The 15,156-nt window shown below is 53.2% G+C and overlaps 1 protein-coding gene across 1 annotated transcript in view; it reads right to left on the reverse strand.

Annotated features, from left to right (window-relative positions):
• Positions 1-15,156, reverse strand: part of DMBT1 (deleted in malignant brain tumors 1) — a 111,823-nt gene that overhangs the window by 90,867 nt on the left and 5,800 nt on the right. The window contains 12 exon segments of the mRNA XM_062580378.1: positions 71-243; positions 904-1,115; positions 1,451-1,601; positions 2,682-3,047; positions 3,350-3,391; positions 4,170-4,481; positions 5,223-5,234; positions 5,547-5,915; positions 6,981-6,989; positions 7,038-7,349; positions 8,472-8,783; positions 12,775-13,086. Coding sequence (XP_062436362.1) covers positions 71-243; positions 904-1,115; positions 1,451-1,601; positions 2,682-3,047; positions 3,350-3,391; positions 4,170-4,481; positions 5,223-5,234; positions 5,547-5,915; positions 6,981-6,989; positions 7,038-7,349; positions 8,472-8,783; positions 12,775-13,086 — 2,582 coding nt within the window.

Genomic DNA, 15,156 nt, shown 5'->3' on the forward strand with positions numbered 1-15,156 from the left:
GTGGACTACAATGCATCTATCACGACTCATTTCCGAAGGGGTCCTGCAGCTCACACAGCTTTAAACATACCTGTCGTACTGTCCCACAGCCGTTGTAGGGAACATTGAAAATAACCTCCTGTGACGTGACTGTTGGTCTGCAGCGAGTATCGCTCATGGTGACGCTCTGCACAGAGTAGCCCTCTGATTGGAGATAGTCTCTGCTAACCACCGCATGCATGTAGTCCGGCAAGCACAAGAGGGCTAGAAGATATAACATATGTGTGAATTTAGGATTTTCTTCATGATTACAAGTTGCAATTTAACCAGATGTTGTTTTCTTAATTTAGAAGTTAGGTAACTCATGCAGCAGCACATTATATTTCACATACAACGTTTCATTTCCATTATACCTTTAACATTCAATACACTAAAGCCTTGAAAATTTCTAGTATGCTTTAGGTTACCGTTGCAGCAAAAAGCTCCAGATTCTGATTTTTCTCTTTGTAATCAGAATGTGTCAGTGACAAAAATCATAGAAGGCCCAATTGACATATTACAGACACCTGACTGGGTGAAAACCTAGTTGAAGTCATTTGTGATTTTGCTTAGTAACATAATGTATTGTTAAATAGAATAAGACAGACACTGGATCATAGTCCATGAGATTTGGACATTTTTTTCCAATCTATATTTATCCAGTGATACCAATCCTGTGAGTACAATTCATAGCAAAGATTGCAAAAGCATAAATGTTGATTACTTTCGCATGTGTCTGAGATCAACTTCAACATTCACATGCATGAGAAGCTCCAAAAATAGGAAATAGTTCCACAGAATTAACAAATATTTATTTTACAAAACAAAATCAATAAACAGGCTTGTCTATTGAGAAATAGAGACCTGCTCTGAACAGGAACTTACTGGTGTTGTGATCAGCTGGAATGGAGGAGTAGTGGGCCTGAAAGCCTCTAAATGTGTATCTAGAATCGCTGTGAAACCGAACGGTCATCAGGTTTGAAGAAGAAGTGTACGTGCGAAGGGAACCAGCACAAATTTTCCCAAGAAGAGGAGAAGAATGTAGAGGCCCGTCATAGACCTCAATGTAGTCATGCTCGCATCTGCTGCTTTGCATGCTGCTTTGCATCCTACGGAACAAACATCAATATCTTATCAGATGAGTTTCAGAAATTCTGATTTAATTGTTCATCACAGGATAAAATCATTCAGAATTTAAAGTTTTCATGGTAGACATTTTTGCCGCAGCCCCGACACATTTTATTCATTTTGTATGGAGCAGTAGCAAATATATTGTTGTGACTACAAAATACTACATTAATACAGTTTTAGTTTTCTAATTGCCTTGAAAAGGCTCAATATTCTTGAAAAAACCCTTAAGATTGGGAAATTTGCCTGTTTCAAACAGATTCTGACTATTGCTATTTGCCCAGGGAATCATCGCTTTACTTACACAATATCTCTAAATGTGAGCACAACACGGAAATTGTTCTCTGCATGTATTTCCCACACACAGTCAGCATTACTTGGATAATGTCCAGGGTAGAACGGACTCTCCAGGATCCCAGAGGAATTTGAAATTAAGCCACCACAGAGAAAACTTTCTGCAGAAAGAAGTGGAAATGGGTTTACTTATATTAACCTCTACAAAATTGTACTTGAGTACTCCAGTCCTCTGAGATTAGAAAGCAGATCTCCTGATGACTTCAGATCTTATTCTATATGACCCAAATCAAAACTAAACACACACATTCTCAGTAGCTCTCAGGCTTAGATTGTATATGTAAAGCAAGATATTCAGGTATATTTAACAAATCGGTAATCATCAACGAGAACTGCTGGTAATGTTAATGCATTTTGGACTACATCTATAAATATACTGTGTAGATCACGGGTTCACACCTACAGCATGCATGAAAGCAATGTTTCTATAGGGAATTTGATGGTTATGACTTTTAGTTTGTTTTTCGCCTCAGATCGTAAGTTCTATGATTACTGTCTAATTCTGAAACTGTTTCTCTCAGCATGCAGGGCAGGGAGAGCGAGTTACAACATTTGTTTTTGCCCGCGGTGTGCTTTCACGTGTCATTCTGTGCTCCCGCTCGCATCCGCGGTGCCAGAACACCCTCTGCAGGTTTGGCTGGTAACATCCAGACACCGCCTGGCCCGGTCTCTGCTTTGCACAGTCAGCGCCTGCTTCTGGTGGGTACCGTGGCGGTCCAAATGGAAATACTTTCCTGAACACACAGCGCTCTCTCAATTCCTCTCCTGGGTCTCCTTATACCCCAAAGGATCTTGGAGGATACATAAGCTGCCAGTCTTTCAGGAATTTTTGTAAATTGTTACTTGTTTCAAGCATAAATGCATCAACAGCTGGCTCAGGCCTTAAATATATCCAATTGCTTCTCCTATCAGGACAGCTGCAAAATGTTTTCACGTTTCTATGACCATGAATAAACTTTTAGAGTAAAAACGTTGTTACTTTTAATGCATTGCTTGCTGCAATACCCCCAATGCCTCAGACGGGCATAACTCACCTCTTGAGTAAGGCCATGATGTAGGAGAGGTTGGATCAATAGCTGCAAGAAAGAAAAAGCAAAAATGGAATTGCCACCGAACCCAGCACGCGCATCGCGAAAGAAAGGCGTAGAGATGCTGGGGCACCAGCGGGGAAGAGAGAGCACGGTGGGGTGGGACGGACACAGGGCGGAGCGGGGGCACCTCCGTCGGCCACCTACCTGCACAGACGACGCCGGCGTCTTCCCCGTGGACGCAGTTGTGCAGGCCCCAGCCGTTGTGCCGGCACTCCAGCAGGGAGGACTCGTTGCCGCTGCACTGCACGTTGTCCAGGAGGATTCGGCCGGAGCCGGGCCCGAAACGCGCGTTTCCCGGGGCCGCCGTGGCCCGGCCGCAGCCCAGCTGCCTGCACACCACCTGGGCATCGCTCAGGCCCCAGGCGTCGTCGCACACGGTGCCCCAGGCGCCGCCGTCGGACACCTCCACGCGGCCTTCGCACTCGTGCCCGCCGTCGGCCAGACGCAGTTGGACGCCTGGGACACGGAGACGCGGTGCCGGGTCACGCAGCCGCCACCGTCCCCAGCGCCCTTTACGGCTGCTCGGCTCTGCCCCCGAGCAGCCCCGGAGAGGCCCCGGCCTCCCGCCAAGGGCCGAGGCTGCAACACTCGTCCTAAGGCACCCCAGGATAACGCTGGCCTTCTTGGCCGCAAGAGCACGAGCCCTGCGCCACGCAGGCACTGCCCAGCACGCCTCCCTCTGCTCTGCTCGGCTCTGCTCTCCTGTTGGCCTGGTGCTCCCAGCAGCTCCCCTAACCCCTCAGACGGGCACAACTTACCTGCGGGGTATGACGATGCTGGAGGAGAGGTTGTATCCGTGGCTGCAAGGAAGGAAAAGCAAGAAGTGGAATTGCCACAGAAGCACACGATGGCTGAGGTTGGAGGGGACGTCTGGAGATCATCTGGTCCAACGCCCCCGCTCAAGCAGGGTCACCTAGAGCACGTTGCCCAGGACCCTGTCCAGACAGGGATGGGTATCTCCAAGGAAGGAGACTCCACAGCCTCTGTGCGCAGCCTGCTCCAGGGCTCTGTTACTCCCAAAGAGCATGCCACCACCAGACACAGGAGGGACATTGCAAACGAGATGGAAAGGGAGGCTGGGGCACCAGCGGGGAGGAGAGAGCATGACAACACAGCCTGCTGTCTCCCTTTGGCACGCGGCCATGCGAGTCCCCACGGCCATCAGCTGCACCCCTTGGCGCTCCCGCTCTTTGCCACCGCTCTCAGCAGCTACGGTGCCGGGGAGCCCCTGTAGTCCTTACTCTTCCCTCCCCGTATGCCCCAAAGGGGCTCGTTGAGTGAATGTGAAGCGCGCTGCGTGGGGAGGCGGATCAGCACGCTTTTGTGTGCCCGTGCACGGTGGTGCTCGAGGGCGAGGCAGGCAGAGCCCGAGCTCCTGCAGAGGCCAGTACAGCAGGAAGGAAGGCCCCCAGGAGACGTGCAGCTTCAAGCGCCACGCAGCAATGGCCCCGAACCACCCTGCTCGCCCCCAGCCCTGCCGACGGAGGCAGCCCGGCCCCGGCTCCCGCTCTGGGGAGCGACCCAAAGCGCCTGGCGGCACGTGCAGCAAAGCCAGGAGCACCTCCGTCGGCCACCTACCTGCACAGACGACGCCGGCGTCTTCCCCGTGGACGCAGTTGTGCAGGCCCCAGCCGTTGTGCCGGCACTCCAGCAGGGAGGACTCGTTGCCGCTGCACTGCACGTTGTCCAGGAGGATTCGGCCGGAGCCGGGCCCGAAACGCGCGTTTCCCGGGGCCGCCGTGGCCCGGCCGCAGCCCAGCTGCCTGCACACCACCTGGGCATCGCTCAGGCCCCAGGCGTCGTCGCACACGGTGCCCCAGGCGCCGCCGTCGGACACCTCCACGCGGCCTTCGCACTCGTGCCCGCCGTCGGCCAGACGCAGTTGGACGCCTGGGACACGGAGACGCGGTGCCGGGTCACGCAGCCGCCACCGTCCCCAGCGCCCTTTACGGCTGCTCGGCTCTGCCCCCGAGCAGCCCCGGAGAGGCCCCGGCCTCCCGCCAAGGGCCGAGGCTGCAACACTCGTCCTAAGGCACCCCAGGATAACGCTGGCCTTCTTGGCCGCAAGAGCACGAGCCCTGCGCCACGCAGGCACTGCCCAGCACGCCTCCCTCTGCTCTGCTCGGCTCTGCTCTCCTGTTGGCCTGGTGCTCCCAGCAGCTCCCCTAACCCCTCAGACGGGCACAACTTACCTGCGGGGTATGACAATGCTGGAGGAGAGGTTGTATCCGTGGCTGCAAGGAAGGAAAAGCAAGAAGTGGAATTGCCACAGAAGCACACGATGGCTGAGGTTGGAGGGGACGTCTGGAGATCATCTGGTCCAACGCCCCCGCTCAAGCAGGGTCACCTAGAGCACGTTGCCCAGGACCCTGTCCAGACAGGGATGGGTATCTCCAAGGAAGGAGACTCCACAGCCTCTGTGCGCAGCCTGCTCCAGGGCTCTGTTACTCCCAAAGAGCATGCCACCACCAGACACAGGAGGGACATTGCAAACGAGATGGAAAGGGAGGCTGGGGCACCAGCGGGGAGGAGAGAGCATGACAACACAGTCTGCTGTCTCCCTTTGGCACGCGGCCATGCGAGTCCCCACGGCCATCAGCTGCACCCCTTGGCGCTCCCGCTCTTTGCCACCGCTCTCAGCAGCTACGGTGCCGGGGAGCCCCTGTAGTCCTTACTCTTCCCTCCCCGTATGCCCCAAAGGGGCTCGTTGAGTGAATGTGAAGCGCGCTGCGTGGGGAGGCGGATCAGCACGCTTTTGTGTGCCCGTGCACGGTGGTGCTCGAGGGCGAGGCAGGCAGAGCCCGAGCTCCTGCAGAGGCCAGTACAGCAGGAAGGAAGGCCCCCAGGAGACGTGCAGCTTCAAGCGCCACGCAGCAATGGCCCCGAACCACCCTGCTCGCCCCCAGCCCTGCCGACGGAGGCAGCCCGGCCCCGGCTCCCGCTCTGGGGAGCGACCCAAAGCGCCTGGCGGCACGTGCAGCAAAGCCAGGAGCACCTCCGTCGGCCACCTACCTGCACAGACGACGCCGGCGTCTTCCCCGTGGACGCAGTTGTGCAGGCCCCAGCCGTTGTGCCGGCACTCCAGCAGGGAGGACTCGTTGCCGCTGCACTGCACGTTGTCCAGGAGGATTCGGCCGGAGCCGGGCCCGAAACGCGCGTTTCCCGGGGCCGCCGTGGCCCGGCCGCAGCCCAGCTGCCTGCACACCACCTGGGCATCGCTCAGGCCCCAGGCGTCGTCGCACACGGTGCCCCAGGCGCCGCCGTCGGACACCTCCACGCGGCCTTCGCACTCGTGCCCGCCGTCGGCCAGACGCAGTTGGACGCCTGGGACACGGAGACGCGGTGCCGGGTCACGCAGCCGCCACCGTCCCCAGCGCCCTTTACGGCTGCTCGGCTCTGCCCCCGAGCAGCCCCGGAGAGGCCCCGGCCTCCCGCCAAGGGCCGAGGCTGCAACACTCGTCCTAAGGCACCCCAGGATAACGCTGGCCTTCTTGGCCGCAAGAGCACGAGCCCTGCGCCACGCAGGCACTGCCCAGCACGCCTCCCTCTGCTCTGCTCGGCTCTGCTCTCCTGTTGGCCTGGTGCTCCCAGCAGCTCCCCTAACCCCTCAGACGGGCACAACTTACCTGCGGGGTATGACGATGCTGGAGGAGAGGTTGTATCCGTGGCTGCAAGGAAGGAAAAGCAAGAAGTGGAATTGCCACAGAAGCACACGATGGCTGAGGTTGGAGGGGACGTCTGGAGATCATCTGGTCCAACGCCCCCGCTCAAGCAGGGTCACCTAGAGCACGTTGCCCAGGACCCTGTCCAGACAGGGATGGGTATCTCCAAGGAAGGAGACTCCACAGCCTCTGTGCGCAGCCTGCTCCAGGGCTCTGTTACTCCCAAAGAGCATGCCACCACCAGACACAGGAGGGACATTGCAAACGAGATGGAAAGGGAGGCTGGGGCACCAGCGGGGAGGAGAGAGCATGACAACACAGCCTGCTGTCTCCCTTTGGCACGCGGCCATGCGAGTCCCCACGGCCATCAGCTGCACCCCTTGGTGCTCCCGCTCTTTGCCACCGCTCTCAGCAGCTACGGTGCCGGGGAGCCCCTGTAGTCCTTACTCTTCCCTCCCCGTATGCCCCAAAGGGGCTCGTTGAGTGAATGTGAAGCGCGCTGCGTGGGGAGGCGGATCAGCACGCTTTTGTGTGCCCGTGCACGGTGGTGCTCGAGGGCGAGGCAGGCAGAGCCCGAGCTCCTGCAGAGGCCAGTACAGCAGGAAGGAAGGCCCCCAGGAGACGTGCAGCTTCAAGCGCCACGCAGCAATGGCCCCGAACCACCCTGCTCGCCCCCAGCCCTGCCGACGGAGGCAGCCCGGCCCCGGCTCCCGCTCTGGGGAGCGACCCAAAGCGCCTGGCGGCACGTGCAGCAAAGCCAGGAGCACCTCCGTCGGCCACCTACCTGCACAGACGACGCCGGCGTCTTCCCCGTGGACGCAGTTGTGCAGGCCCCAGCCGTTGTGCCGGCACTCCAGCAGGGAGGACTCGTTGCCGCTGCACTGCACGTTGTCCAGGAGGATTCGGCCGGAGCCGGGCCCGAAACGCGCGTTTCCCGGGGCCGCCGTGGCCCGGCCGCAGCCCAGCTGCCTGCACACCACCTGGGCATCGCTCAGGCCCCAGGCGTCGTCGCACACGGTGCCCCAGGCGCCGCCGTCGGACACCTCCACGCGGCCTTCGCACTCGTGCCCGCCGTCGGCCAGACGCAGTTGGACGCCTGGGACACGGAGACGCGGTGCCGGGTCACGCAGCCGCCACCGTCCCCAGCGCCCTTTACGGCTGCTCGGCTCTGCCCCCGAGCAGCCCCGGAGAGGCCCCGGCCTCCCGCCAAGGGCCGAGGCTGCAACACTCGTCCTAAGGCACCCCAGGATAACGCTGGCCTTCTTGGCCGCAAGAGCACGAGCCCTGCGCCACGCAGGCACTGCCCAGCACGCCTCCCTCTGCTCTGCTCGGCTCTGCTCTCCTGTTGGCCTGGTGCTCCCAGCAGCTCCCCTAACCCCTCAGACGGGCACAACTTACCTGCGGGGTATGACAATGCTGGAGGAGAGGTTGTATCCGTGGCTGCAAGGAAGGAAAAGCAAGAAGTGGAATTGCCACAGAAGCACACGATGGCTGAGGTTGGAGGGGACGTCTGGAGATCATCTGGTCCAACGCCCCCGCTCAAGCAGGGTCACCTAGAGCACGTTGCCCAGGACCCTGTCCAGACAGGGATGGGTATCTCCAAGGAAGGAGACTCCACAGCCTCTGTGCGCAGCCTGCTCCAGGGCTCTGTTACTCCCAAAGAGCATGCCACCACCAGACACAGGAGGGACATTGCAAACGAGATGGAAAGGGAGGCTGGGGCACCAGCGGGGAGGAGAGAGCATGACAACACAGCCTGCTGTCTCCCTTTGGCACGCGGCCATGCGAGTCCCCACGGCCATCAGCTGCACCCCTTGGCGCTCCCGCTCTTTGCCACCGCTCTCAGCAGCTACGGTGCCGGGGAGCCCCTGTAGTCCTTACTCTTCCCTCCCCGTATGCCCCAAAGGGGCTCGTTGAGTGAATGTGAAGCGCGCTGCGTGGGGAGGCGGATCAGCACGCTTTTGTGTGCCCGTGCACGGTGGTGCTCGAGGGCGAGGCAGGCAGAGCCCGAGCTCCTGCAGAGGCCAGTACAGCAGGAAGGAAGGCCCCCAGGAGACGTGCAGCTTCAAGCGCCACGCAGCAATGGCCCCGAACCACCCTGCTCGCCCCCAGCCCTGCCGACGGAGGCAGCCCGGCCCCGGCTCCCGCTCTGGGGAGCGACCCAAAGCGCCTGGCGGCACGTGCAGCAAAGCCAGGAGCACCTCCGTCGGCCACCTACCTGCACAGACGACGCCGGCGTCTTCCCCGTGGACGCAGTTGTGCAGGCCCCAGCCGTTGTGCCGGCACTCCAGCAGGGAGGACTCGTTGCCGCTGCACTGCACGTTGTCCAGGAGGATTCGGCCGGAGCCGGGCCCGAAACGCGCGTTTCCCGGGGCCGCCGTGGCCCGGCCGCAGCCCAGCTGCCTGCACACCACCTGGGCATCGCTCAGGCCCCAGGCGTCGTCGCACACGGTGCCCCAGGCGCCGCCGTCGGACACCTCCACGCGGCCTTCGCACTCGTGCCCGCCGTCGGCCAGACGCAGTTGGACGCCTGGGACACGGAGACGCGGTGCCGGGTCACGCAGCCGCCACCGTCCCCAGCGCCCTTTACGGCTGCTCGGCTCTGCCCCCGAGCAGCCCCGGAGAGGCCCCGGCCTCCCGCCAAGGGCCGAGGCTGCAACACTCGTCCTAAGGCACCCCAGGATAACGCTGGCCTTCTTGGCCGCAAGAGCACGAGCCCTGCGCCACGCAGGCACTGCCCAGCACGCCTCCCTCTGCTCTGCTCGGCTCTGCTCTCCTGTTGGCCTGGTGCTCCCAGCAGCTCCCCTAACCCCTCAGACGGGCACAACTTACCTGCGGGGTATGACAATGCTGGAGGAGAGGTTGTATCCGTGGCTGCAAGGAAGGAAAAGCAAGAAGTGGAATTGCCACAGAAGCACACGATGGCTGAGGTTGGAGGGGACGTCTGGAGATCATCTGGTCCAACGCCCCCGCTCAAGCAGGGTCACCTAGAGCACGTTGCCCAGGACCCTGTCCAGACAGGGATGGGTATCTCCAAGGAAGGAGACTCCACAGCCTCTGTGCGCAGCCTGCTCCAGGGCTCTGTTACTCCCAAAGAGCATGCCACCACCAGACACAGGAGGGACATTGCAAACGAGATGGAAAGGGAGGCTGGGGCACCAGCGGGGAGGAGAGAGCATGACAACACAGCCTGCTGTCTCCCTTTGGCACGCGGCCATGCGAGTCCCCACGGCCATCAGCTGCACCCCTTGGCGCTCCCGCTCTTTGCCACCGCTCTCAGCAGCTACGGTGCCGGGGAGCCCCTGTAGTCCTTACTCTTAGGGAGGAAGAACCTGTTGTCCCAGGCTCTGACACGTGGCACAGAGAGACGTGGTGCCAGGTTTGGCCCCCACCAGGCCAAGCTGCTGCAATGTCATCGTAGGCATCTGCACATGGGCAGAACCGCACATCCCTGTGAGGGCACTCTCAGCGGTTGTAGGAGCCCATTGCAACTCACTCTCACTGAGGACTTAGGACTCTCCGCCTTAGGAGGGAGGGTGTCCTCTGAGAGATGGGACACTCCTTTCAGTGCAGTCAGGAGGAGAAGAGAGGAGAGCAGGCTACACTAAGGGGGCTGTGAGCGACACTGAGCAGAACTACCTGCTGTGGGCGCTGGTTCTGTGCTTGTCTCCATGATGGTTGTCTCCACTGTGGTCATCTCTGACACAGCTGTTTCTGGTTCAGTCATCTCTGTTGTAGTTCAGATTGCAAATATGAATAAAAGAACTCTTAGATGAGGAATGTGCTCATGCATTGGGTGCACCTGAACATCAGCTACAAGCCTAGTTCCTGAAGAGGCAGACGAAATCCAGAGAATTAACTCTGTCTACATACACCATCCAAGCAGAGGTTACCAGAGAGAAGGGAGGTGGGAAGACCAGACCAGTTGAAACTGATGGAAAGACCAGTTGAAACTTGGTCTTCGGAATGGTATTTATAAATGGTGTCGTAAGGGAAAGGGACTAGGTTACAAGGTACTTCCTGCTCCCAGAACAGGTCACTGTGGCTCCTGGGGATGCCAGAGCCTTTCCTCCATGAGCCCCTGTCTTGGTCCTGGCTGCCATGGGGTCCCTGGCAGGAGCAGGGCACAGACCCAGCACCAACCTAGATGTTCTTTCCCAGAGCATCCCAGGTGGTCCTTTTGGGGTGCTGCTTGGTGCAGCACCAGGAGTGAATCAGGTGGGCATGAATTACCTGTTGAATTCATCTGCAGTTCCGTAGTGGTCAGTGGAGTTATGAACACAAGTGAGAAATAAGTGTCAATTTAAGAGACACTGAAGACATATGTATATAAGCTAGTAGAGATATAACAGCAAGCCCTGCTATTTTTTTTTAATGCCAAGCATTGGCCCAGCTGACCTTGTTTTCCAGCTTGAGTTCAGCTCTCTACGCTCTTAATCTTTGACAAAATGTGGAATACTGCAATATCTGATCTACTATAGATATATAAAATACCTGAATTGCCTGTTGTGTGTGACCATGCCTCACTTCCATAAAGATCTGTAATACAGGAGAACAGACAATGAACATACAAATAAAGTACCTTTGCTTAAAAAATGAAAGTAAAGTAAAATTAGAAAACAACATAGTGACAGCATACCCAAAGTAGATTGAATTTTGTGTAGGAACAGAAAATGAATTGGGCTAAACTTCAAGGAAAACAACTAAACTACAGAAATAATTCAAAAATGAATTGTCAGGAGGAGAAGGCAGGAGAGCAGGCTACACTAAGGGGGCTGTGAGCGACACTGAGCAGAACTACCTGCTGTGGGCGCTGGTGCTGTGCTTGTCTCCATGATGGTTGTCTCCACTGTGGTCATCTCTGACACAGCTGTTTCTGGTTCAGTCATCTCTGTTGTAGTTCAGATTGCAAATATGAATAAAAGAACTCTTAGATGAGGAATGTGCTCATGCATTGGGTGCACCTGAACATCAGCTACAAGCCTAGTTCCTGAAGAGGCAGACGAAATCCAGAGAATTAACTCTGTCTACATACACCATCCAAGCAGAGGTTACCAGAGAGAAGGGAGGTGGGAAGACCAGACCAGTTGAAACTGATGGAAAGACCAGTTGAAACTTGGTCTTCGGAATGGTATTTATAAATGGTGTCGTAAGGGAAAGGGACTAGGTTACAAGGTACTTCCTGCTCCCAGAACAGGTCACTGTGGCTCCTGGGGATGCCAGAGCCTTTCCTCCATGAGCCCCTGTCTTGGTCCTGGCTGCCATGGGGTCCCTGGCAGGAGCAGGGCACAGACCCAGCACCAACCTAGATGTTCTTTCCCAGAGCATCCCAGGTGGTCCTTTTGGGGTGCTGCTTGGTGCAGCACCAGGAGTGAATCAGGTGGGCATGAATTACCTGTTGAATTCATCTGCAGTTCCGTAGTGGTCAGTGGAGTTATGAACACAAGTGAGAAATAAGTGTCAATTTAAGAGACACTGAAGACATATGTATATAAGCTAGTAGAGATATAACAGCAAGCCCTGCTATTTTTTTTTAATGCCAAGCATTGGCCCAGCTGACCTTGTTTTCCAGCTTGAGTTCAGCTCTCTACGCTCTTAATCTTTGACAAAATGTGGAATACTGCAATATCTGATCTACTATAGATATATAAAATACCTGAATTGCCTGTTGTGTGTGACCATGCCTCACTTCCATAAAGATCTGTAATACAGGAGAACAGACAATGAACATACAAATAAAGTACCTTTGCTTAAAAAATGAAAGTAAAGTAAAATTAGAAAACAACATAGTGACAGCATACCCAAAGTAGATTGAATTTTGTGTAGGAACAGAAAATGAATTGGGCTAAACTTCAAGGAAAACAACTAAACTACAGAAATAATTCAAAAATGAATTGTCAGCTATGGAAGTTTGGATTGTGACTGCAAAATTATTGTTGTCCATAATGAATATGTTCAGGCTTACGATATGAAGATGAGTTTCGCCTATCCCTACCCCTCCCTGCCAAACATCAGCCAAGCAGACATAGCTTTGCTGCTGTAATTTAAAGTTGTTTCCTTTATCTCTCTGTCCCTGAGTGGTGAGTAGACAGAATACAAGTTCTGTGTACTGTGACACGTGTGTTATTCTTATTTCTTTAATTGCTTTGCACAGTGTGAGCAATCACAGCTGGTATGCTACCCTAGCGAGAAAAAGGTGATTCCATGCAAGCTCTAGGGGTCAGTGGAGTGAAAAGACAGCGCTGTTAGAAGGTCTAAATCTGCCTTCTGAGAACAGGCCTGTTTAGCGAGAATATGCCAGAAAATTCTTTGTATGTAACATAATAATAAAGTAAAATAGAAACAGCAAGCACTAGCACAAAAAAGGATTAGGCATATATCAGGTTCATCTTTATGCCATATATCTTGAATCAGTGAAGTGTTATCCGAGGAGTACAATATCTGTATACCCAGAACCTGATACATGTATACTTGGTGCAATTCATAGGAAAAGTATTTAGAAGAGAAAAATCTGACAACACCTGAACAGACAACACCAGCATCTTCCTGGTGGCCACAGTTGTGTTTCTTCCATCCACGGTGATTACAATGCCACAAGGAGGATTCATATCCTCTGCACTGCACATCGTCCAGGAGAATTTTTCCTGAGCCTTGGCCAAAGTAAGCACTTCCTAGTGCTGAAATGGCCTGGCCACATCCCAGCTGCCTGCACACAACCTGGACATCAGGAAGGTCCCAGAAATCATCACAAATTGTCCCCCAGTGTCCCTTGTAATAAATCTCAATTCGGCCTTCACAGCTGTGCCTTCCATTCACTAGTCTGAGACTGGTCCCTTTGGGAGACAGGAAATTGAGCACAAACACAGAGTCAGAAAAATCAGCTGGAAATGATCCTGAGAAGTCATCTATTTCAGCCTACTGCCACAAGATACCATCATCTTCCCAGGAGGGGCTTGTTTAGCCTAGGATTAAATGCCTGTAAGAAAGACATAGTAGAGAGGCAGACCACACATTTTTCTTCTGCTCTCCTAGACCTCAAAATTAGCTGCATATAATTTATGAAAGATTGCTATGGAAAATTTAAGCAGTAAGCTAAGCACGGACTGTTTCACGAAGAAATGAAAATCTTTGATAATAGGAAAAGCCTTTGGAAAGCAAAAGAGAGAAAATTAATTTCAATATCTGAATAAAACCTAGGTAGGATTTTTTAGAAGACTAGAACTAAAGATTGTTCACATTGTTGTCAGGAAGAAAATAGCATGTTTTAGTAACATACTTCACATATATATGTTTCTTTATTCATTGCTATCAAAACTCTTGATGCTAAGGAACAAAGAAATGTAGCAATTTGCACTGAATCCTGCTGGAATTTAAGAAGTACTACACAACTTTTCTGCACCCCAGCCTTGTCTTAGTAGCAATGTGTATGTGTAGCACTTCTACATGGTGCTCAAAGCCTCTGCTGGCTTGTGGTGCAACAGCTGCCTACAAAAGGTACTGCGGGGAGGAAAGAGGTATGAAGGCTCAAGCAGATCCCTGAGGCTTCGTGGACCCAGCAAGATGCAGCCTGGATGGCCAAGACAGTGACTTTTCCCTAAACCTGTTCTCATGGGGCTGCTGCAGCTCTGCCATTTGAAAATTACCAAGCAGACACATTGCAAACCACTACTGAAGTGTAGCAGTAAGGACACCAACCAGTGGTCTACCTTTGCTTAAAATAAGGGCAGAATTAGGTCAAATTAATCCTTCGGAAAAACTACAAAATTTTAGAGATAGCAATACCTATTATACCCTTTTTTCTCCCCTGGTTTATGCAGTTTCACTAGATTTTTTCTGCTTCCTGTAAAATTTTGAAGACAATTTTAAGGATCTAGAGTCCACACATTGCAATCAAGTTTTTAAGGGTAATTTTAACAGAAGAATTGCACTAAGTGTTCAGCAAAGTGGACAATACATTCAATGGGATTTCAGTAATTTGCATGGGAATTCACTGACCTTTAATCTCCCATACCCCTGTAAAATATTATTAGAGTTTGAAATAAAGAAATACTTAATAACCTATCATACATATGCCTGACAGCTGCTGTCAAAGTGCATTCATTCAGTTAAAAGAAAAACATCCACTTTGCAGTTTGACTTAACTTATTCAAAAGTTAGACATACTTCAGTGAGTAGTATGAAAAATCTCAATCTTAGAGATCCATTCTTGTGGAGGAATATGTTACCACAAAGAACAAATGACCAAATAAATGTTATAATTTTTAGGATCTACACTATTTGCACATGGGAAAGGCATGCTGTGTTTGTCCAACTCTGTATGTTTGCCAACCATATATTTAGCCTGTTACTAAACAGTTGAATAATTCAACTAAAGCAAAAAATTTCTGAAAAGTTACCAACTCTAGAATCTCTTCACTGCATCTAATTCCTGGTAGTTGCACAAGAAGAATCGTGAAAGTCCTAAGTTTGTTCTATTTAAATGTACTTAACTGCCAGTTCAAGCGAGAAGGCACAAATCTGTCCCTTGACTTGCATCTGATTTATTTCTTCAAATATCTGTTCAAAGATGCATGTTTTTAAACCATACTTGTAGAACATTAAGAACCGAAACAGCAAACCTGACTTTTTACCACATGAGACTGGGAAATTAAAGCTGGCGTAGAATAATTTTATTGCCCTCATTCAAGGTCTGTCATCACTGTAAGATCAAAACCATGAATGTAATGGGGTAGGTAATTGGCTAGGTTGCATTCTGCCTCACACATTAAAGGCGTTAAAAGGACAAAAGCAGTCAGCGATAGTATAAATACAGCGCTTACTCTGACCCAGGAAACACAGGCAGAGACTGGGAAATGAAGCTGCGAGTGAAGAGAAGAACTGGAGCAACAAGAGGAGGAGTGTTA

This window comes from Rhea pennata, chromosome 7 (assembly GCF_028389875.1).
Source record: "Rhea pennata isolate bPtePen1 chromosome 7, bPtePen1.pri, whole genome shotgun sequence".
Lineage (NCBI taxonomy): Eukaryota > Metazoa > Chordata > Aves > Rheiformes > Rheidae > Rhea > Rhea pennata.